At 35.5% G+C, this 24,584-nt stretch overlaps 1 protein-coding gene across 3 annotated transcripts in view; it reads right to left on the minus strand.

Annotated features, from left to right (window-relative positions):
- Positions 1–24,584, minus strand: part of CNOT4 (CCR4-NOT transcription complex subunit 4) — an 89,642-nt gene that overhangs the window by 18,533 nt on the left and 46,525 nt on the right. For all 3 annotated transcript variants that reach the window (XM_027842361.1, XM_027842360.1, XM_027842362.1), the window contains exons 7-9: positions 12,737–12,794; positions 11,387–11,636; positions 9,763–10,260 (exon numbers count right to left, since the gene is read on the minus strand). In XM_027842361.1, coding sequence (XP_027698162.1) covers positions 9,763–10,260; positions 11,387–11,636; positions 12,737–12,794 — 806 coding nt within the window. The remainder of the gene's footprint in view (positions 1–9,762; positions 10,261–11,386; positions 11,637–12,736; positions 12,795–24,584) is intronic.

Consider the following 24,584-nt stretch of genomic DNA (forward strand, 5'->3'; position numbering starts at 1 on the left):
ATTTAGCCTTTCTCTCTAGCATCTCTAATATCTCTTCTCAGTCAGTTTTCAAATATGTTCACATCTAGCCTCTTAAAAACAAACTGAAAAACATTCACTAGACCCAGAGGTCCCCCCTTTCAGTTACCCAATTTTTCTCCCTAATTCCTCTTCCCAAGTTGTTGACTTGCCTGAAGGTTATTTCTTACAGGCTCATTTCTAATACTACCATACATGTAGTTTCCCATAAAAAAAAGTCTTCCTCCTTCTCCTTTATTTATTCATACGCCACTCCTACTTCGAGGCCAATTCAAGTCCTATCTCCATGTGATGCTTTTCTAATGAAGCCAGCATAATTCAGCATATGATGTCGTAATCATGGTAGAGTCAGAGGACCTTGGTTTGAATCATAGTTCTGTTATTTATTTCCTGTACAACCTTGGAAAAGTCTCTTCCCTTCTTTGGGTCTCAGATCCCCGATTTGCAAAATGCATGAATTAGACTCTGTAACTTCTAAAGGTCTCTTCCAACTCTAAATCTATGTTACTATATAATAAAGTCAAAGATAGAAGAACAGTCAGTGTTTTGCTTGGAATCAAGCTGCAGAACACTGTCATTTGTTCTGAGTTGTCACATTTCCTTATCAGAACAAAACAAAAAGTTATGATACCTTCTGGACTATATGATGATACTTCTAACATTTTAAGGCAGACTTAGGAAAGTTCTACAGCCAAAACTGTAAATTATATTTCAGACACAGGATATGATTCCTTATGGACTTCTCATAGTATATGTAAAGTACACAGCAACTACTTGAACCAGAAAGACTATGAAATGAGAGTTAACAACAAACTAACAGCTGTGTGAAGAAGCTCACTCATTAAAAACTGAGATTGTTGCCACTGCAACAGCAGAATGCTAAAAAGTAGCAAATACTACTAGAAGGAATCTGGGAATAAAGCCCAATGTTCTTATTAGCCTTGTAAGTTAAAGAAAACAGAATGTTTGGAAAAAGAGAAAAGAGGGAAGGGAGGGAGGGAGAGGAAGAGAAAGGGGGAGGAAAGAGGAAGAAAAAAAGGAGAGAAGGAGGAAGGAAAACAGAGGAGAAAGAAGAGGGGAAGGAGGGAGACAGATAAAAGGAGAGACAAAGAATACCAGAATTAGATTAAGCAGTAAAGACTAAAATTTAATAAAGTAACTAGGTACTCTTTTATTTCTATAGGACTGGACCTTATAAAGCCAGAACTTAAAATGAAGGTAAAGTGCTTTATTGTCCTCAAAAGCTTTGAAAACCAACCCTTAGGCTTCATAAGGTCTCACTGACTTCAACATGCATTTAACAATTCAAAATAATGAAAAGTGTACATTTTAAAGTCACAATTCCATTTTTATCAACTGAACAACAATATGATTACTTTGTTGGATTTAATCACACTGTGGTCACTATGACATGGTGATCCATACCTAGCGACAGCAATTTCTGCCCACTAATCAGAATTAAATCCAATTTACTTTCAATATGGGTTCTAAAATTACTTGATCTTTAAGTAGTCCTTGGTCTTATGCAAAAACCTACCTATATTCTTCATTCTGTGCAATTAATTAAAATCTCTAATATCTACTCAATTGATGTAACTTTGCAAGCTTCCCAGTCTCAACATTTCCAGTTTACTTCCATTATCTTTTCTAATAATCTTTACTACAGTCATATAATCACACTGTATAAGGATTGAAAATTCACTGTAGAGATATTACCTCATATGCCAGGAATAACATTAGAGAATGCATACTTTAAAAAAAAAAAAGTACTAAAAAGGTATATTGAATCTTAAAAGTAGTTTCTTAATCTTCTACAATACTGAAAAAATTTTCCAAAATGTGTAAAACATAAAAAGTTTCTAAGAATACAGCAATGAAAAAATGATGGACTTAAAAATATAACCCAAAACAATGAATTCTAATACCACCTTTTGGAAAACTAAATGATACTACCAAGTCTTACTTGCATTTTTATATGAACTCTGCCTCCTGAGGATCTCAAAATCTTCATATTCCATATTCCTGCTTTTGGAAATCAGTAAACAGGCAATTATTACCATCCTAGTGTGTTCCTGGGAACTAGCTCAATCTATCTAAACTGTATTCCTACACAGTACTACAAATTTATTTGCCACAGTCAAATAATATCACTCGTCAACAAAAATAAAACTATGACTAAGCTCTGCTAAAGGCCTAATGGAACAATATTTTAGCACCCAGAAGATGACACACTAGTTGCAGGAAGCAGTGGTATGAAATAAAGTTCATACTTTGATTATTTTGATGTTTAATTACTTTTGAAATGCTAATATAATGAGACTTTAAGAGTAAGCTTTTTGTAGGTTTTATTCATCACACAAAAAGACAAGAAACTCCTTAAGATGTACATATTAAATGCATTATCAATAAGGAATTATGCTGAAGAAAGATGAGCATAGTCACCCTAATACACTGATGGTAGAGATGCCCATTAAATAAGCCACTGCTAGTAAAGTTTTGATATGACCCAATCATTCTAGAAAGCAATTTGGAATTACAGAGGAAAAAAAATTATTAAAATGTCCATATGTTTTGCATCAGTGATCCTACTGCTAGGTATATTCCCCATCAAAGACAGAAAGGGTCCTCTATATACCAAAATATTCATTGAAATTCTTCTCGTGGTGCGAGAAACAAAGTAGGTACCCATAAACTGGGGAATGATTAAACAAGGTATAGCATACAAAACAATGAAATATTATGCCACTCTAAGAAATAAACACTATAATGAATATAGAAAAGCATGGGAAGACTTACATGAACTGATGCAGAGTAGAATAATGAAAACATGGAAAACAATATATACATCTGGACTACAACAAAGTAAATAGAAAACAAAAATATTCAAACTAAATGTTGTCTACTTATAATGATCAAGTTTTGCCACAGCAGAAAGTTGAGAAAATGTAACTCCCACTTCTTCATTGCTGATCCTGGGGGAATATAAGTGTGGAATACTACATCTGCTGTCAAACACAGTCAATGTGTTGGTTAGTTTTGCTGAACAGCTTTTTTTCCTCTTTTTAAATTCTTTGTTTCAAGGGACATTTTACTGGAAAGGATATATTCAGAAATGAATGCCATGTAAAAACAAAAAGTTATCAATAAAAAATATAAAATAAGTTTTGACAAAAGGAAAAATAAAAAGTAATCATGTAAAATTTAAAGGTCCATGTAAACACACTAAAGCCTATTAAACTCTTCTTTTCTGCTGTCAGGCCAAGTAGTTTCAAAGGTTGTATGCTATGTTATAATGAGAAGGAGGAGGTTGATAGTGGCATGGTCCTTTTGAAAGGTTCATGTCTTCTTCCCCTTTGGAAAAGACAGTCATAGTCTAGCCAGAGGTGACTAGATCTCTTAAGCCTATTTTAAAAATTATACCTATACATGCTTAACAGCAGGAATTCAGTATAAAATGAGGCATGGATTTAAAAAAAAAATCTTACAAAGTATTTAAAAAGTAGTTACAACTTTATATACACTCTTGAATCTTAATATGTACTATGCTGTATGAAAGGTATTCCATCCTCAAAAGGCTTGACACTTTAAGTATGTCCAGAAAAAGGAAAACAAAAACTATCCTTAAAAATGCTTAAACACTAAAAAACAAACAAAAAAACCTTTAAGAAATATTAGGTTAAAAAAAACTGAAGAGAGGTTTACAGAAGGTTAAGAAAATTTCAATAGCCAAAAGAATCTTGAAATATTGCAAATATTTTAAAAAGTATATTTACTATTACAGAAGATTGATTTTTTTAACCTTTAAAAACACCAAGAAATTCTATGAAGATTCAACTTAACTGAAATTTATATAACTTCTTCTAGGTCACATGGATCTATATATAACACATGCTCAGTTCTCTTAATTATAATACATGATTTTTTTTTTTGCTGTCAGTTACTTATTTCACACATGAATCTACATAATATTAAATTACCAAATAAACTTGCCATAATTCAACAAACAAGATTCTAAGAGAATTGTCCTTCCAACTAGAACTTCAAAGAAATTCATTGGTGAAATAAAGCCCACACTTCCTATTATTTAGTGCCTACTTCTGACAAAAATAGAATATTTAAAATAAACTTTTATAGATTTTATTCATCACATGCACACAAATATACAGTAAGGATACACTGTAGATGATATAACAGTAAAGAAAAAAATTATTTCAATTCTCAAAACAACATATGTCTTGGCTTCTGATGGGCAAACTATGTATCCCATAAGCTACAAGTAGGGAGTTGGTGCCATATGAAGTATGGATTGGAATAGCTAGTGACAGCAAGACCCAAACTAGGCCCAACGGAAATGTCTGGCTACCTGCATGGTTTAGGTAAGCTCTGTGCTGTAAGCCTAAATGAAAAAGATCATGGATTCAAAGCCAGAAGAAATCTTTGAGGCCAAACCCTTCAGTTTACAAATGGGAAAACTGAGGCCCAAAACAGATGAAATGAATTGCACATGGTCACAAAGGAGGTAAAGAGCAGAGCCAGGCCCTAAACACAAGTCCAGGAGGCTGTATCACTAAATTTCCTCCAGGTGCCTCACAAGTACATGCTGAGCATAGGGATACGAGAGTATGTGGTAAGAAAAATGAAAATCTACTACCACAATTTAAAGCACATGCACTAAGAAATTTGGTTCAATGTCTTCTTCAGATATAAAGGAAAGCAAAGTCCATTTTAAAAACTGAATGGACTTGCATTTGTGAAGAGTAACCCAACTTTCTAAGAACACTTCTGTTTTTAAAATCTTAAGTATGTTACATCTGCTAACTACCTTCTAATAACTTGCTTAGAAAAATAACTTGCCTGAAAACAAAAGATCCCTACTAAACTAAAAAAGCTACATATGTAACCTAAGAAAAACACTGCCAAAGTATTCCTTTTGTCTCATCTTCTTAACTCTCTATTGTCTGGCTTCTGACTTTACTATTCCACTGCACTCTCCAAAATAACTAACAATCTCCTCACTATCAAATCTAATGGCCTTTTTGAAATCCTCATCATTCTTGACCCCTCTGGCATTACCATCTCCGTATAGATACTGCCTTGTCTCTAGGTTTTCTTGACACTACTCTCCTAGTTCTCCTCCTACCTGTCTGCACCTTCTCAGTCTCCTTCACTGGACCTTCATCCAGCCCACTCCTACTAACCAGGGGTGCACCACAGGGCTCTGCCCTGGGCTTCTTCTCTATTCCTATAATATTCCACTTGGTAATCTCATTAGCTCCACGGACTAAATTATCTTCTTTACGCTGATGATTTTCACATCTATGTACTTATCGAGCCCTAATGTCTCTAGTGACATCTAGTCTCACATCTACCATTGCCTACTGGACATCTTAAACTGGATGTCCTTCAAACAAATTAAACTCAATGTGTCCAAAAGAGAACTATTATGTTAGGACAGCTAGGTGGTACAGTGGATTGTGCACTGAGCCTGAACTCTGGAAGACCTAGAGTTCAAATTCAGCCTCACACACTTAATAACTATGTGATCCTGGGCAAGTCACTTAACCTCTGTCTGCCTCAGTCGCTTCAACTGTAAGATACGGATAATAATAGAACCTACCCCATAGGGTTTTTTTTGAGAATCAAATGAGTTAATATTCTAAAGCACTTAGCACAGTGCTTGACACATAGTACGTGCTTACCGTCTGCTTATTCTCTCCTCTCTCTCTCCCTGTTCCCCTAATTCTTCTCCTTTTCCTAACCTGACTATTACTATTGAAGATACCAGCATCCTCCCAGTCACCTGGGCTTGCAATCTAGGTGTCATCCTTGACTCCTCACTTACTCTCAATCCCTACCCACCCAATATCTAATCTGTTGCCAAGGCCTATTTGTATTACCAACTTCAACTCCTGGCATTTTCACTGGCTGTCTCCCATAACTGGAATGCTCTCTCTTCTCATCTCTACCTCCCGGCTTCCTTCAAGTCCCAGCTGAAATCTCACCTTCTATAGGGAGTCTTTTCTGATTTCTCTTAATTCTAATGCCTTCTTTCTGGAAATTATTTCCATTTTATCCTGTATATAGTTTGTTTGCACAGAATTGTTTGCATGATGTCTCTCCCCTTAGACTGTGAACTTCTTGAGATCAGAGATCTTTTGCCTTTCTCTAGTGCTTGGCACAGTGCCTGGCATATAGTAAGTGATTAATAAATGTTTACTGAATGATTGAGATATCTTCAACACTTTAATTACGGAAACAAGACAAATCAAGCTCTTCAAAATATTTTCAGCTGGAATTAGAAAAATCTTACTTGTATAAAAGCTCTGTGCAGAAACTGCTCTCTCCATGGCATCCTTTTAAAATGTCTCACTTTTGCTTCATTTTTAGTTTAGCATTTTAAACTTCAACAAATGATAAATACATTGGCATAGTGGTATATTTATGTGTGACATGTTAGGCCACTTTGAATAAATGTTCTTGGAATGATAAATACATTGGCGTAGTGGTATATTTATGTGTGACATGTTAGGCCACTTTGAATAAATGTTCTTGGAAAGGGGGAAACCATGTTATATTCTATACAACTCTACAAAATTCTATACAATATCTAGCCAATTGTGCAGGCTGACAGTTACACATATCTATATCATTTTAAATAGTTTCTAATAATAGTAAAACATATTAAAACATCTTATGCTACTTCATGTGAATTTTTATTTATTCATGTATTTGAGTATCTCCACATTTGTACAAAGTACTCTGCTGGTCCCTGTAGAAAATTCTAAAGATAAATTGTTGAAACTGTTTTTACCCTCAAGAATCTTACAATCTTATTAAAATATAATTTCGATCAGTCAATAATATTGCTTCTATGGCTAAAGTGAAAATAAGAAAAAAACACAAAGACACTAGCAAAGTAATTCAACACAGAATCATAAACCCTTGTATAATCAGAAGGGTTCTTCAAGATAACCCAGACAACCTGCCCACTTTATAAATAGAAACTAGGAAGAACATAAACCATTATTTTCCACCTAAGGAAAACACACAAAAATATGTTTTGTTTTGTTTCGTTTACCATTCTTTATAGCTTTTTTTTGTTAGGGGGGACAATACCGCCCCAAACAGAAATCTAGATAGAGTCTTATTAGGATACACATAGAACAGGGGTATAACAGGATAAACCAAAATACACTATTTCAAGGTATAAGGGTCATGATAGTCCTTTGGCCAGACAATTCAGAAAACAAACCTCAAATACTTTAGTATTATAAAATTTATTCTAGATGCTAGAATCTTAATAAAAATAGCTTTTAATGAGAAAAATTATTTAAGAGCTATTCATGGCCCAGAATGAAACACACTCTACATGCCAAGTAAGCATGCTCAATCAGTTGAAAGAAACTTGAATGTTTCAGAACACTAAAAAGTGAGATAATATCATGCCTCTCTTAGAGATGGGCAAAAAGACCACCAGTGACTTAGATCAGACTGAGAAATTACAGGAGTCAACTTTGGGTTTCTGAAGTTTTGTTTTTTTTCTTCCTATCTGCTAACACAAAATAACCTATACATATTAATTATATAAATGAACATTTTTCACAGAATAACTCTAAGTTAGCTAAGAGAGGCCAAAATGCTTCATATTATACCTATACTAAAAGAAGACCCAAATCACTTAATAGGTACAACTACCGAACTATTAACCAATGATTCTATTCTTTTGTGGCAAGGGTTAATGTAAACTAGTACAGCAAAGGCAGTTATGTAGCAAGAAAAAGCAAAAACATAAAGGAAAAAAGTTGATTATTATAGCTCTACTGAGGTCCTTTATTACATTTAGTCCAAACTCCTCTGCTTGCCTTTCAAGGCCTTCCATAATACTGTCCTACCTTACTTAGGCAGACTAGAAAAAATGGTATTTATGGAGTGATAGGAAGCAGACATATCTACTCATTGTCTCTTGAATACATCTTATGTATTATTGTCATTCTGTTCACTTCATTCTTCATTTATGATACTTTCTCTTTTCACATCTGCTTATACATAAATCTTATCTTTCAAGGTCAAGATCTCATTGAAGTCTTGTCTAGCTACTAGACACTATGATGATCTCTCCCTTTTCTCAATTCCTATTACACACTTATGAATACTATACAGATCATCACAATTTTTCAGGTTTGTTTCAGTCCCTCAAATAACTGTCATTTCTACCCCAAAGAAGATTACAATCAATAACAATAACTAAGTTCTTAGTATTTTCCTCACAATCTTGTGACGTAGATATACTAAATATTATTATTGTCATTTGGCACATGAAGAAACAAAAACACAGGTTAAGTGACTTGGTCAGGGTCCCAGAGTTTATGACTCAAAGACAACCACACCATGCTGCTATATTTTATATTCCCAACAAATCTTAGTAGAATGATGGCTAAACAGTAGGAGATCAATAAAATTTGTTGATTTTTTTTAGTTTTCCTTATATACCACATGTGTGGAAATATAATTTTAAAAAATTATATGGGACCAACTACTGCAATAATCAAATTAAAAGAGAAATGTGTACTACACAGAAGGCATTACTGGGTACAGTCCCATTCCGGTCAGTTAATCTTTTAAAATAACATAGCTACAGACTGTACCTTCCACTCCCAGTTACTTATCCTGTATCTTTTATTGGTTATTAGGAGAACTGCACAAGAGTATTTGAAATGATCATCATATATTGCTTCTAAAAAAAATAATAAATTGATGTACATGTCCTAGCAATGGCATGTCAGCAGCAACACACTCATCTTCAGCACTTAATAGCACACTGTTGTCATTACAATGTGGAAAATCTTAAAAACTCTGAGAGAAATCATGTAGAAAAGTAATATCTCATGTGAGAAATCCAAGGGACAAAAGTCCTCATGTGAAAGCAACTCTAGAACCCAACTAAAAAACACTATTAAGAACATGAAAACTTTAGAACTCAAAGGCAAGAGTTTAAAATGTTCCAAGTGATTTTCCATAACCTATAACTGAATCTGTTAAGGACAGCAGTATTGGACCAAGACCTAGTGAGATATCAAACTTAGAGGAGTGTAAAATATTCTCCTATAAGGAAAATCTTGGAACACTAAATGTTTATACACCTTGACCAGATCAATTTTTCCCTTGTAGACTGTAAATTTTTGCACATACATAAGGTATCTGTGGAACACTAATACTCAGAAGTTCACAAAACATGAAGTACTTTATTAATATGCAGTAGAAGTTTGATATGTTTGTATATGTCAAAGTAAATGATCTACCCAAAGTTGTTGACAAGCAGCTCTATCCCCTCATGCTCTCACTAATTACCATCATTAAACATTTTAGCACAAGTTTTTAAGAAAGTAAAATCAGCACCTGTACTTTGATGTTCAATAGTACCATAATTCCAGAATCTTTTACCTTTTTACATAAAGCAAACCCAAACCCAGCAAGACAGCTGTACAAAAACTAAAAACTACCCATTGTGCAAGAAAATTGTTCAAAATAATAATTAAGATTATAATACTCCACCATCCTTATAAAGCTCAATGTTACAAGGCAAAGCATCCAATTAAACCTTTCAAGACTTTTAAAAATAACAAATATTTCCATAGAAATTCTCAGGAAATCTGGTTCTAGTAGTTGACTATTCCCTCCCTCCTCACCCAAGAACCTGAAGACATGAGTCATGTGCAAATTCATAGAGGCTTCAAATGAACCTACCTGCTATAGGGATCCCTCCCAGACCTGTGCTGTGTTGTGGTGGGAGATTCAAGTCCAAGAAATTACTATTTGAGGTGGGGTTTGCTGTGTGGTTCAAGTGCATGATGCTATTTCGTGGAAAGGCCATCCAAGGATAGCGGGCTGCCTGGCCTGGAAAACTGAATGAATTATAAACCGCCCGATGTTGCTGAAACTGAGGGAACCTCTGTGGCAAGACTGAAAAGGTGCTACTGAGAGAGTTGGCATTTGTGGGTGCGGCAGGATGCAAAAATCCAGGGCCTGGCCCTTTGGCGGTTGTAGTGTGTGAGGAAGGGTTCTGAAGAGATGTGGGCGAAAGGGCAGGTTGATCTTGGACCGACAGTTCCTTCTCAATCAGGTCTGCTAAGGCTTTGCGAGTGATGTCAAAGGGGTCAAACCCCAAGTCATCCTCTTGCTGTTTAGAGGAACCAAAGCCAAACGCTGCTTGCCAGTCTGTAGAGGATGACACTGGGATTGTTTCTGTCAGGAGGGAAAAATTATGGTTAATAATATAACATACATAAATCCATACTTTAATTTCCTCTGGAGTAGTAAGTATGTGGGCCTATGAAAGAAACTTGTCACATATAATGTTGCTGCTGATTAGTCATGTTCGACTCTTCGTGAACCCATTTGGGGTTTTCTTGGCAAAGATACTGGAGTGGTTTTGCCATTTCCTTCACCAGCTCATTTTACAGATGAGGAAACTGAGGCAAACAAGTTTGAATGACTTGCTTAGGGTCACACATTAAGTATCTAAGGCCAGTTTTGAAATCACAAAGCTGAGTCTTCCTGACTCTAGGCCCAGCACTCTATCCACTTGACCACCTAGCTGCCCAAATATAATATACCAAGAGATAAAAACTAGATATTCTGATATCATGTGCTTATATGAGAACTTCACTCACATGTAGACACTTGATGTTTTTAATACTTAATTCAATAATGAAACTATAACAAATGGATAATTTTGTTGTAGAACTGAGTAAAGAAAAAGCATTCACATCTTAATCACTGCCCTTTAAAATCAAAACTCAGAATGGGCTACTGAAATGAACTCAGAGTGAATAATCACTATTTCCCTTCCCTTTTCCCTCCCCTCCCCTCCCTCTAAATTCAGAAAGTAAGAATTAAATGAAGTTAATAGTTGGTGAAGACAATAGGGTGAAAATAATTTTGATACATGGTATATACAATGCAAGGGATACAGGTACATAATTTAATAATCGTGATATCAGTTTATATTACTCTCTATACTTAAATGGTATGCCCTATGGATCTTCATGAATGCTATTGATATTTTATTTTATGCAATCTTTCCGAAGTGAATATAAAAATCAGTATTACTGGAGAATACTATATTTAATGTTTAGTCCTAAACCATTTATCTCTGTGCTACTGAAAAAAAGCTCAACACTGTAGAAATTGAATTTTGATTTTAAAATAGGTGTTTGGCGTACTTTAACAGTTTTTTGGGTTTAAAGTCTTTTAAAATCTTTGAAGACAAACTAAAATTTCTAGTTAAAAAAAGGCGGGGAGAAGGATCAAGTCTATGTACTTAAGAGTTTCATGATGCTACAATGTTGGGAGACTCAAGCATTCATACCTGATGTGAAGAGGCTCTGTGGTTCTGGTGCTGTTGGCCAATCATTAGAAGTCTGTGGGGAGCTGGGAAAAGGGGGTAGCCCGCTAGGAATAGGGTTAGGGTGCCGGAAGTTGTCCGAGAATAGTGACTGTGACTCTGTTACTGCCCCTTCAAAAGGAGACCTTGCACTGTGATTAGATGAACTGATGGGGATGACTGGATTAGGCTTTGATAAACCAGGAGGTGGTGATGGCGTATCACTGTTGGATATCTAAACAGGGGGAAAAAAAAGGAAGAAAAGTGAATCCTTTAACTCACAGATACCAGATGTAAGAGTAAATTGGGGGAGGAAGGTAAATAGAATTTTATATACCACATACTATGTACCAGGTACTGTGGTAAGCACTTTACAAATATTATATTACGTGATTCTCACAACAACTCTGTGGTGGTAAGCACTGTTATTTATGCTCAAAAGATGAGGAAACTGGGACAGAGATTAAGTGACTTGCCTAGGGTCACACTGCTAGGAAATGACTGGGGCTGGATGTGAATTCAGGTCTTCTTGACTCCAGGCCCACTGACCCATCCACTGAGTCACCAAGCTGCCTATGCCTAATCATGTTTCATGTGAACATATATTGAAAAACAGCCACTGTCAATCATTTCAAATAAGTGATTACTTACAAATTATTAACCTAATATAAAATATTAGGTAGATAGCAGACAGACAGATAGAATGCCTCAACACAGAAGTCACATTAAAACATATCTAGAACACTGGCAAAAAAAAAAAAAAAAAAAGACCCCAAAAATGCCTCTAAGCAGTCAAAACAGATGTCAAAAAAATCCACACTCATGAACTTTACACAGTGAAGAGACCCTCAAGAAATAAATCAAATTTAAAACTGGGCACAATTCTAACAAGAGGGCTTTGCCACTCCCCCCCCAACTTATAGCAATTCGGAAAGAGCCAATTAGCAAGTGGCAGAGAATTTGTTAGAGGCTCACGCATTATCAGAAAGGGAAACACTTAAAAAAAAAAAAAAAGACAATAACTCAAATAACTAGAGCCTTATATACCTCAATAGTCCCTGAGGACATGACAGTGTCAAAGCATAATATAATAACGCATGTTTTTAAAAGATGGCATTGATTCATCAAGAAGAGCTTCAATTATATGCTATATTTTGTTTTAAGAAGGCCAAGTAAATATATAATACATTTTAAAAATAATTTTATAAAAAAGTTAAGTAAACTTTTAGGGCTACAAGTGAAAAGATTCAATCACATGAAAACTGATTTATGTAGAATATACCTCATTCCTCAATGTTGTCAGAAAAAGGAGATATTACTCGACCAAAATCTTACCTGTTGGGAATTGTCACCATTCCCTATACTGAGGGAATCTGAAGGTTTGTCAATAGGGCTGTAGGAACATAAAGCAAAAAAGTCAAGTAAACTCATGCCCCCAACAAAATGCACAGAGAACAACCTATTACATAATGATAATCAAATACTTACTCAACACCTACTATGCGCAAGGAATTGTGCTAGGATTTGAGGAACTCAAAAAGATATAAAATAGGGGACTGGCTCTGACAGAGCTTACAATCTAAACAGAAAAATTCAAACTGTTCAAAGTAAACAATTAGACAAACCTCCCTGTATTATACCTTTCATGTATAAGTTTTATTAGATGGCCATTTTTAAGATTATCAAAATCAGTGATAACAAAAACGAAATTAGAAAGATAATACTGCTTAAATCAGATGCTAGTCTGATTTGTTCACCTAGAGCAAAATCTACCAGGTGAGTTTTATTTGTATAGATAAAAAGCATGCTGCATTATGGTATCCCAAAGCAGTAACTTCTCAGTTTTTAAAGATAATTAATAAAAATGGACTATATCAGTTGAAAAATTTTCCTGATGAACTTAACAACAAAAAAAGGTACTTTATTTAAAGACTGTAATATTCCAACCACAAGTATTCAGGGTCTACAGAAATAAAGAGCTAAATAACTGAAAAGATTTTTAGTGTTCAGGGTCGGGTCAGAATAATGTAGAAAAATATTTTCAAATATTAGAGATTTAAAGTAATACGAATATAGACTTTTTTAAAAAACCAGAATTGGATAACAATAAAAGGAAATTTATAGGAAAAGGAAAGTAAGAAAGAAAACTGAGGAGCACTTGAAGAAAAAAATCTCGTAAGAGCAGATATGCTCACTTGGTAAAACAAATCAATAATGATCACCAGAACTATTTGGTACTCGACAAAAAAACAGAAAAAGAGAAAACTAGACGAATGAAACAAAGAAGAAGTCAAGAATAGACCAAATACAGACAAAAGAATTAGTGTTTGATAAGCCTACGGAAAATAAAAACTAGGGAAAGGATTCATTATTTAATAAATATTGGGGAAATGTGAGATGTCAGAATATAATTTACATTCTCACCTCATACTAACTACAATAGTTTTCTGCTGGATAATACACATAAAAGCCAACTACAAAATATTAGCAAACGTACAAATGATTTCAAGTGTAAATGGGAGATAAATTTTTACCTAATGTTCAAACTGAAGAAATATTAGGGAAAAAAACTAGATAAACTTATCTACATTGAAATTTCTATACAACAGCAACAAGAAGTAACCAAGATAAGAATAAACCAACAGTTTTAGTATCTACAACAAATAGAACAGATAACAGCTAAACACAGACAATATACAAGGATTGATACAAATGCTCATGGGAAACATACTTCTTATAAAAGGATATGAACAATTTACAGAAGAAGATAAATTATAGTCAATAAATGTTCAGCCTCCTTACGTTAAAGCAAAATTTCTGAGATACATACAACAAACATTTTAAGCAACTACTATGTACAGATCACGGGGGCAGGATACAAAATTTAAAGAAGACATCAAAAAGCCTAAAATATAGCAGGGAAATAAAAAGCTAATAGTTATAACATACAATATTTTATAAAAAATACATTAGAAATTTACAAAACCAGTTGCTACATGAGATCTGAAGGCAATAATTATTATTAAAAAATAAATAACAAAAAATTATTATTAAACTTGGGAGGAGAAAGGCTTCACAGAGCAATTGGCATTTGAGTTGAGTTTTAAAAGACAGGTAGCAACTTAATAGTCTAAGAAAGGCAGGGCAAGCATTGCAGATATAGGGAACTGATCGTGGGCATAATGGTATGAGAATGCTTTGTGGATTTGTGTGGCAAGCTGGGGGGCAAACAATCATGGAAATGGGCTGGCATAGAGTGTGAGATGGAGAATATGAGGTGAGGCTAAAAAAAGTAAGGTGGTATCTAACTGTGAAGGATTGTGAATGCCAAGCAGAAGGGTTTGAATTTTATTTGGGAATGAATTCAGATATTTGAAGTAAGCTACATGACGTGAATATATAAGATATTAAGATGTTGTAAATGTAAAAACCATCAACCAGAACAAATAATCAAATATTAAAAAAAACAAAAACATACAACCCTTAGCATTTAACTAACAAGCTAGAAATAAACAAGAAACAATTCAAAATGCTTTTGTTTATATCTCCTTGGTCTGAAAAAAATTTAACAGCACTTTAGTCTGTGTCAATCAACAATTAATAAGCATTACTATGTGCCAAGTACTGTGCAAAGCAGTGGAGAGACAAAGAAAGGCAAAAACAAGAGTCTGTGCCCTCAGAGAGATCATATTCTAAGGAGGAAACAACAGACAAGCAAATTAGGTACACATAAAATATATACAGTGTAAATGGGAAGTAATCTCAGAGGGAAGACACTAACAATGAGGGGACTGGCAGAAGAGAACTTGGAAAAGTCTCCTGCAAAAGGAGAGATTTTGAGCTGAGTCCTCAGGGAAGTCAGGAGATAGAGGGGGAGAAAGGAAACAATTTCAGGTATAGGAAACAGCCAGTGAAAAGGCAGGGTTGAGAGCTGCTGTATCTTGTATGAGGAATGCCAATGTCTTTGGACTGTAAAGTGTAAGAAAAATGGAAGGAAGGAAAAGGCCAGATTGTGAATGATTTTAAAAGCCAAACAAAGAATCTTATATCTAACCCTTGAGATAATATAGGGAGTCCTTGGAGTTTATTGGTCAGACATGTGCCTTAGAAAGATTGCTTTGGCAGATGAGTGGAAGATGGATGGACTGAAGTAGGGAGAGATTTGGGGTAAGGAGCCCAACCAGAAGGCTACTGCAACAATCCAAGCATAAAGTGATATGGGCTTGTACTGGTATGGAAGTTGTATGACTAGAGATAAGAAACATATATGAGAAATGTCGTGAAGGTAGAAAAGACAAGACTTGGCAACATATTGGATATGTGCAATGAGTTCCAGAAAGGAGTCAAGGATGGCACCTAGATGTAAGCTTCGGTGATTGGGAAGATGGTGGTACCCCTTGAAAGTAACAGGAAAGGTGGAAAGAGGGGGTTTGGAGGAAAAAGATAATGAGCTGTGTTTTGGACATGTGGTCTGAGATGTCCAAAAGGCAGTTGATGATGAAAGATGAAGTCTGAGAGAGGGAAAGGATAAACAGATCTGAGAATCATCTGCATAAAAACAATTTAACCCATGATAGCTGAGATCACCAAGTAAGAGAGTACAGTGCAGAGTTTTTTTGTGTCATGGATCCCTTATCTAATGAAGCCTATGGACCTCTTTTCAGAACGTTTTATAATGCATGAAGTAAAATACATAGGATTATGAAGGAAACTAATTATGTTGAAATAATTATCAAAAAAAATTTTTAATTCATGAACTCCCTGAAATCTATCCACAAACTCCTAAGTGGTCCATGGAGCTCAGATTTAGAACCTCTGGTATAAAGGGAGAAAAGAAGAGGGCCTAAGACTCCTGGGGGACAACCATAGTCAGGAGGCATTACTTGAGGAAGAGCAAGCAAAAGGGACTACAGAGTGGATCAGACAAATGGGAGCAGAACCAGGAGAGAGGGAAAAGAATCTAGGAGAAGATGAGCGACTCTCAGTGTTAAAGGCTGTAGAGAGGACAAGAAGGGTCTGTATGCAATTCTGGCTCTGTTGATTTCGCTTTGCATCACTTCATATCATCAAGTGCATGAGGAACAGTAATGTTAGATAAAGCTTTTGAAAATTCCCTGCGCACTTGATATTCAATTATATTAATACATCATAATTTATTTGCTAGTCTCCAATATATGTTATTTCTAATTATTTGGCTCTTAGAAAAGGTTTAAATGTTTTTAAAATGATAATTCTTTCTCTTGCTTTTATGATTACATTTCTGTTCAAGTCCTAGAAAAAGAATCTCAGGATCAAAGGCCAAGACTGGCATTGTGATTTAAAGTACACTGCCACATCGTACTCTGCAACACGGGCGGGTCCCACCACTCACGCTCATGGGTCAGTCCCTTCTGGAACCTAGGTGACAAAGTTGTGCCTGCTACATTTACTGAAAATATATCCCCTCATCTGTCATCATCTCATTTTTCCTATGTTATTTACACTATGCAAAATCCTTCTATCCCTGCATCGGTTCAGTTCCACTTCAATGGATCAAGTGGTGTGGCGGTCACCCTGGGTGCTCAAAGGCCATGACGCCAGAGTAGAAGCTATGAGGCTGTGCCTTGCTGAAAAGGCTTCAGTTGTGGCCTAAGCAAAACACTGTGTTAAAGTTACGGAATTAAAAAAAAAAGAGGGGCAGCTAGGTGGTGCAGTAGAGAGAGCCCTGGAGCCAGGAGGACCTGAGTTCAACCGACCTCAGAACAGACGCTTGACACTTACTAGCTGGGTGACCCTGGGCAAGTCACTTAACCCCAATTGCCTAAAAATTAAAAAAAAGAGAAAGAAATGGAGAGGACGTTGACAATCGCTACAACAATTTTATATCAAATTAACCCAATAAAAATAAAAATAAATAAAATAAAAATAAACTGCCATTAGGAGGAGAGCAAAAGAACTTAAAATGAAACTGTTCCTATCTTTAAGGTAGTTACATTGTTATCCTTTCTAAAAAACCACCTTAGCCAACACTTTATTTACTTGCCAAGCAGAGGCCAGATAAAAGAGAAATACCTGTTTAACACAGAAATTCTTCACACACCTTTTGAACCTACTCAATCAATTCCAATGGCTCTTTATTACCTCCAGCATCAAATATAAATTCTGTTTAAGTTCCTTATAACCCAGTCCCCTCTTATCCTCCATCTCCTTGCACTTGACTTCTATATACTCTATGATTGAGGCAGGCTGACTAGGCCTAATTGCTCTTCCTCACACATGAATGCATTTATCCTGGCTAGTCTCCATGCCTGGAATTCTCTCCCTTTTTGCAATCCCTGACTCCCTTTGACTGAGCTCATTTTCTGCAGGAGCCCTTTCTTGGTTCCTTCTCTAAAATGACTTTCCATTTACTCTGTATATAACTTTTCACCATCAAGGTCAGAAGAGCTACCACACCTGGATTTCAAAGTCATTGACCCCAGCCCCTCACGGGTCACATCAGGATGTGGCAATGGCGTTGAAAACAACAACAATGCAAAAAGCAGCCAGACTGAACCAAGATGACAAAGCAGAGGCAAGGACTGGAAGTAGAAATTCTGACAATTATATGAGGGACAGAGTATCCTGCCACTGCAAAGACAGGAAACTCCATTTTCTCATCTCTGTTTCAATGGCAAGCTTGGTCAATGTAATGAAATAGCACTGATCTGTTCATTTTTATTTTTTATTCATTTACAATGTGGCTGTCATTCTGTTTGCTGTTTTCATGTTTTTGCTTACTTCATTTTAGATCATATCATCAAGTCTTCCCATGCCTCCCTGCAATCATAATGTTTGTCCTTTTGTACTATGCACTAATATTCAATTAGCTTCATGTATAACAATTTGCCTACTGATGGCTATCTACTTTGTTTCCAATTCACTATGATTATGCCTCTATAAACATCTTGGTGTATATTGCTCCTTTTTATCTGTGACTTCGTTGGGTTATATGCCTAATGGTGTGATCTCTGGGTCAAAGAGAATAGGCATTTTATCACTTTCTTAGAATATATCCAGACTGCTTTCCAGATTGGCTGGATGACTTTTAAAATATTTAGAATGCCGATACAATTATTTGCACTGAATAATGTGTTATGAATATAAAAACTTTCTCCCCATACAGCTGTCTTACAATCAATCAACAAACATTTATTACGTGACTATTTGTGATGTGCCAGACACTGAGGACGAGAAAGCAAAAGTCAGGGTCCTGCCTTTATGGAGTTTATAATCTAGCCAGAGAAAAAATACATATATGTATATGTGGTGTATTCATAAACAAATTCATAAACAAAACTGATACAAGATAATTTTGGGAAGATTACTGGGGAATTAGTAAAGGCATCATGAAAAAGGTGATACTTAACTGAACCTTGAAACTGTGGGTTTGAAGAGGGAGATGAGACAGGAGTATATTTCAAGACTAGGGAACAGAAAATAGAAAAGCTTGAAGGGGGCGAAATAATAAGAAGGCCAATTTGGCTGGAACATAGAGTACAGGAAAGGGAATAATGTAAAGTAAGGATAGAAAGATGGGTTAAAACAACTTGTAAAGTTGTAAAAGGCTTTAAATGTCAAAAGGAAGTGTTGATATTGATGCTAGAGGCAACAGGGAGCCATTGGAGTTTAATGAGCAAGAGAATGACATGGTAAGACCTAAATTTCAGGAAAATCGCTTTGGTAGCTCTGTGGAAATGTGTAAGAATAGGGAGAAGAGGCAAAAATACCAATTCAGGGGTGAGGTGATAAAGGGCCTTATTTAGGGCTGTGTGAATAGAGAGAAGGGGACCTCAGAGACTTGCAACAGATTGTATATGGGGGTGAGGGAACCTGATGCATCATGGATAGCAGTGATGTTTTCAATCTGTGTACCTGGAAGGATTGCAGTGCCCTCATCAAAAATGGATTTGGAATAGTAACGGTTTGGGGGTCAGGGGGATGTTTGGGAATTAATGAGCTCTCTTTTGAAAATGAAGCATTTCAGATACCTAAGGGATAACAAATTCAAATGTATAGCAGGCAACTGGTGATATGGAATTAAAGCTCAGCAGAGTCAAGGGTTGGATATATGAATCTGGGAGTCACCAGCAAAGAGATGACAACTGAACTGATGTGAGCTGATGAGAACACCAAGAGAGAGGGCAGAAAGTCCAGGACAGAGGTTTGCAATAAACTCACAGTTAGGGGTCATGATAATACCTGGCACATAGTAGGTGCTTAAGAAATGTTTACTGAATTGAATGTATCCTGAGGAATGATTGGAAAGGTGGAAAAACTAAGAGTGATTTTAATTCTTGTTTTGTTTTGATGTATGTATGTGGTATACTAGATAGAGTACTAGATTTAGAATCAGAAATATCTGAGTTTGAATCCTCCCCATGACATTTACTAGCTATCTGACTATGGGCAAGTCACTTTACCTCTCTTCACCTCAGTTTCCTTTTCTAAAAAATAGGGTTAATGGCACAAACTTCACAGGGTTATTATGAGCATCAAATATGAGAGAGAGAGAGAGAGAGAGAGAGTATGTATAAAAATATAAAGTGTTTTGTAAACTTGAAAGCACTTTGTTTTACTTATTAATATGCATTGATTTCTATTTCTGTTTTCTTCTATTTAAATAATCTATTCTCTTTCTATAAAGAAGTTTTTATAATTACTTTATAAAATTTTTAAACTATGTCACCATTTGCCAATTTTCTTTTTTGTAGTTCTTAATACTGACATTAAAACTGTCAACCATTCCCAAACTTGGAGATTTAATATAATATTAATCAAAATACTCTAAAACCATACTGACACATTATTGCAAAGAATGAGACAAAGTCATAAAGTTTATAGAGATAAGACAAAGATATTTATGACAGATATATATGTGTGAGTGTGATATATGAAATGACAAATAAAAATATCACTTATTAAGACTGGCAAAGGTATCAGTCAGTAAGTGATTGATTATTCTGGTTGACAGTAAATTAAACTACATTTGGGAACTAATAAATCTCTATTTCTTTTACTTGACCTAAAATAACAAGGAGTAGCTCTCTGTTCAGTTCATTTTTTTTTTCAAAATCCTTTTGAAATTGTCTCTAAGATCCATTTTAGATTTTGATAAGGTAATTCTCAAATATCTGACGTTTTATTATTGTAAGTAGCATGTTTCTATCAGTTTCCTTTGATTCTCTGTTGAAATGTAAATGATTTTCAAAGGATTAATTTATGCTCTACTTTCCTAAACTTGCTTATTATCTCCCTTTAAATTATTTATTTTTATGGACTGTTTTGTATTTTCTAGGTAAATAATTATAATGTTATCTGCAAACAAAGATGTTTTAAAGTTTTTCATTGCTATCGCTTTTTTAAAACATGAAAATCAACCCAATGTCATTGCTAGAATTTCTGGAACTGGACTAATCACATGTGGACATCAACTATTATCCTAAGTGCTGAGAATACAAAAACAAAAAAAAAAGCATTCTTGCTCTCATGGAGCTTCCATTTTATCAGGAAAGATGACATGCATATAGAAGCGTATCAAAATAAATTGTAACAAATAAATTATAAATGCATGGTATTTTAGGAAGGGCATTAGCAATTGGGGATCAGGAAAGGCTTCACTTACAAGGCAACATTTGAACTCAATCTTGAAAAGGTTAAGGGATTTTGACAAGCAAAGGTAAAGAAGGACTGCATTCTGCACGTGGGGGAGTGGCTAATGCAAAGGGTCATAATGGAAGATAACCTGTGGGAAGAAAAGCAAGAAGGCCAATCTGACTATACCAGAGTTCAAGAAGGGAAGTATCATATAACAACATTGAAAAGACAGGGACCAGGCTGTAAAGGACTTAAAAAGGCAGAGTTCATATTTGATCCTACGGGAAATGAGGAGCTATTGGCATTTGAGTAGAGGAGTATATGGTCATATTTACACTTAAAGAAAATCATTTTGACAGCCAAATAGAAGATGAATAGGAGTGGGGAAAAGTTTAAGGTGGGAAGACCAATCAAGAGGCAATTGAGCAGTTGCAACAAGATAGTCTAAACTAAAGTGGCAGCTATGAGTAGTGAGGAGATAAGTCTAAGAAATGCTAGGGGGGTAGAAACAGCAAGATTTGGCCACCAACTGGATATGGGGGAGAGGGTTAGTAGAAAATCTTGGAAAATGTCAAGAGCATGAATGTAGAAGGAAAAAGGTACCCACGTCAGAAACAGAGAAGTTGAGGGGAAAGGGGTGCTATTTTAAGTTATTAAAGTTTAAACGTTTGGGATGGGGGAAGGGGAGAAAATCTATTCTTTTTTAGACTCATTGATATTTACATGACATAGTTTTAAATGGCTAACACGAAACTAGGGATACAGGACAAGAGATCAGAAGAGAGACAGGCTGGCAAGAATGGACATTCTTTCAAACTTACCACCTCTTCCAGACTTCCCTATTACTGATGAGCCAACCACTATCCTTTCAGTTATCCACTGTCACTCATGTTGCTTCAAGCTTTAGTGGCTCCCTATTACCTTTAGGATCAAATAGAAACTCCCATTGGACATTTAAAGCTCTTAACCACCTGGCCTCTTCTTTCCTTTCCAGTCTCCACAAATGCTAAGGGCATCCTTGAAGTTCTCCTTCCTTTGAGCTGGCTCTCCTGAAAGCCTGAAGTGAACTCTACCTCCTTAACTCTGCCTCTTGGAATCACTAATTTCAGTCAAGGTCCACCAAGAGGCCTTTCCTGTCCCTCTTCACAGCCTCTAAGGTCCTCTGATGTCCTACTCTGTCTTCAAAGATTATCTCGTATTTGATTTGATATGTATGTCATATATATATATATATACATACACATACACATATGTATACACACACATATATATTTCTAATCTTCCTCATTAGAATGAGCTTCCTAAGAATATGGATTGTGTATGTCCAACACTTAGTAACAGTGCCTGTAATAGAGTAGGTGCTTAACAAATGTGTATTGAAGGGGCAGCTAGGTGGCGCAGTGGATAGAGCACCGGCCCTGAAGTCAGGAGGACCTGAGTTCAAATGCGGCCTCAGACCAAACACTTGACACTTACTAGCTGTGTGACCCTGGGCAAGTCACTTAACCCCAATTGCCTAAACAAACAAAAAAACCCCACAAATGTGTATTGACTGGATTTATCATATGCTCATGGAACATAGAGGCAGGGTGATAGTGGAAGGAAGTGGTGGCTTCAAAATTAGAACATCCCACCTTTGTTGGAAAATTCATAGTTTTAGTGTCAACTAAAAATCTTTCTAACCAAAAGATTTCTTGTCTTAAATATATAAATAATATATAAATAATTTTGACTTTTTTTTTTTCAATAAACCATGGGATCATGCCAGACTTCTCTGAAAAATCCCTGAGACCTTCAGTGACTTACCCAACACAATGCTCTTAGGGGCCTTATTTTTTCAGAGGTGGGATTCTTTCTTAAATGTTTAAAATACTTATCATGTTGACTAGGATGTTTCTTATTTGATGTTTGAAGAGTTCCTTGTAATGTAGGTTTTTCTTTAAACTTCTCAATCTGCTTCTCCAAAATTCACCTCCTACCTCCATAAAACATACTGAATTTTGCTGGGGAGGCAATTCTGTGCTCAGAGCCAGCTCAAGATGTTTTAAGCTTCTCTGATATTTCCTTTTCCTGCCTGGAAAGTCCAATGGGATCCTGGATACTGCTCCTTGGTAAATACAGTCCATACTTTTCATGGTATCTTATACTATTTTTGTTACCACTATAATGTTGGTGATATTTAACTATTAGTTTCTTCCTTGTCCCATGGATCCTTTCCATTTGTACTTGACCAGTTCTTGCCAACTCTAGAAATGAGTTTTTGATGACTTCCTAGATTATGGTTTCCAAATTCTTTTGGCTGGTTTCTAAATTTTCTGAGATGTCAGGCATTCTGAGATAACTCTATTATGATCTAGCTCCCCATAAGCCCATTCTAGGGCTGTCACTTGAGCCTGAACTGGGAAAACTGAGTGGGATTTTTTGAGCTTGTATTTTCCATTTTCTGCTATAGTAAATTTGCTACTGGTCGATTCTACAAATTCATTTCATGTTATCTATTGTTTTCATCAAGTTAGTAATTTTCCTTACTATTTCTCATTTAATATCTTTTAGTTCAACTTTCGTTTCTTCCTATGATTTAAAAAAAAAACTTTCAAGTTATTCTTTTGTTTGATCCTCTGATTTGCCTATCAGTCAAAATTTGTAACTTTATTTAAATGTGTTACTTATCCATTTGCTTAACTGTCTTGGGATCTTACATGCTTCTCCAGTTCCCCCACCTGCAACACGCACACGTGCACACACACACACACACACACACACACATACACACACACATATATTTCTGTTGCTTTTGGCACTTTAGCTGATTCAGTTCTGCAGTTTCACATTTTTTAAAATGTTTATATTGGCACTTTTACTGCTATTTTGGTTAATGTCTTGTGTTAATTTTCTTCTATTAGGTATCTGTAGTTGTTTCTTGTGGTATGTGTGAAGAGGCTGCTTCTGATCCTCTCACACTGCCATCTTGGATAAATTTCATAAGAAAAAATGATTTGGCAATAGTATGAAAGACCATTTCAAATAAAGAAGACTGAGAAACATGAAGACTGATTAGGAAGTTATCTCAACAATCCCGATGGGTAGTACCAAACACCCATGCTAGGATGTACCTCAAAACCATCAACTTAGCAAAAACAAAACAAAATAACAAAATAATGCTATAGACAGTTGAGGGCAAGTTTTTTTTAGCCTCCCAGAGCCTCAGTATTCTCTTCTTTAAAAGAAGAGGATTATAACTAGATATTATCTAATATGTTCTCTAGTTCAAAATTTGTTTATATCAAGTTGGTTGTGAACAAACAGGCCCATTAATACACTTGTTAGAAGTGGGAATCAGTAGCACCTTGCTGTTAAACAATCTGGTAGTATACTGCAATATTAACAAAAATAATCATACTCACTGCCCCAATAATCTTAATAGTGGGAATACATCCTAACAACATTACAGATAACATTATAAATACATTTAAAAATATATATATTTTAAAATAATTTGGAAAAAAAACCAAAAATACACAATGGCTAACATATGAGGAAAGATTAAATAAACTGAAATGGTAATGTA

This window comes from Vombatus ursinus, unplaced genomic scaffold (assembly GCF_900497805.2).
Source record: "Vombatus ursinus unplaced genomic scaffold, bare-nosed wombat genome assembly UNPS02014870.1, whole genome shotgun sequence".
NCBI classification, from domain to species: domain Eukaryota; kingdom Metazoa; phylum Chordata; class Mammalia; order Diprotodontia; family Vombatidae; genus Vombatus; species Vombatus ursinus.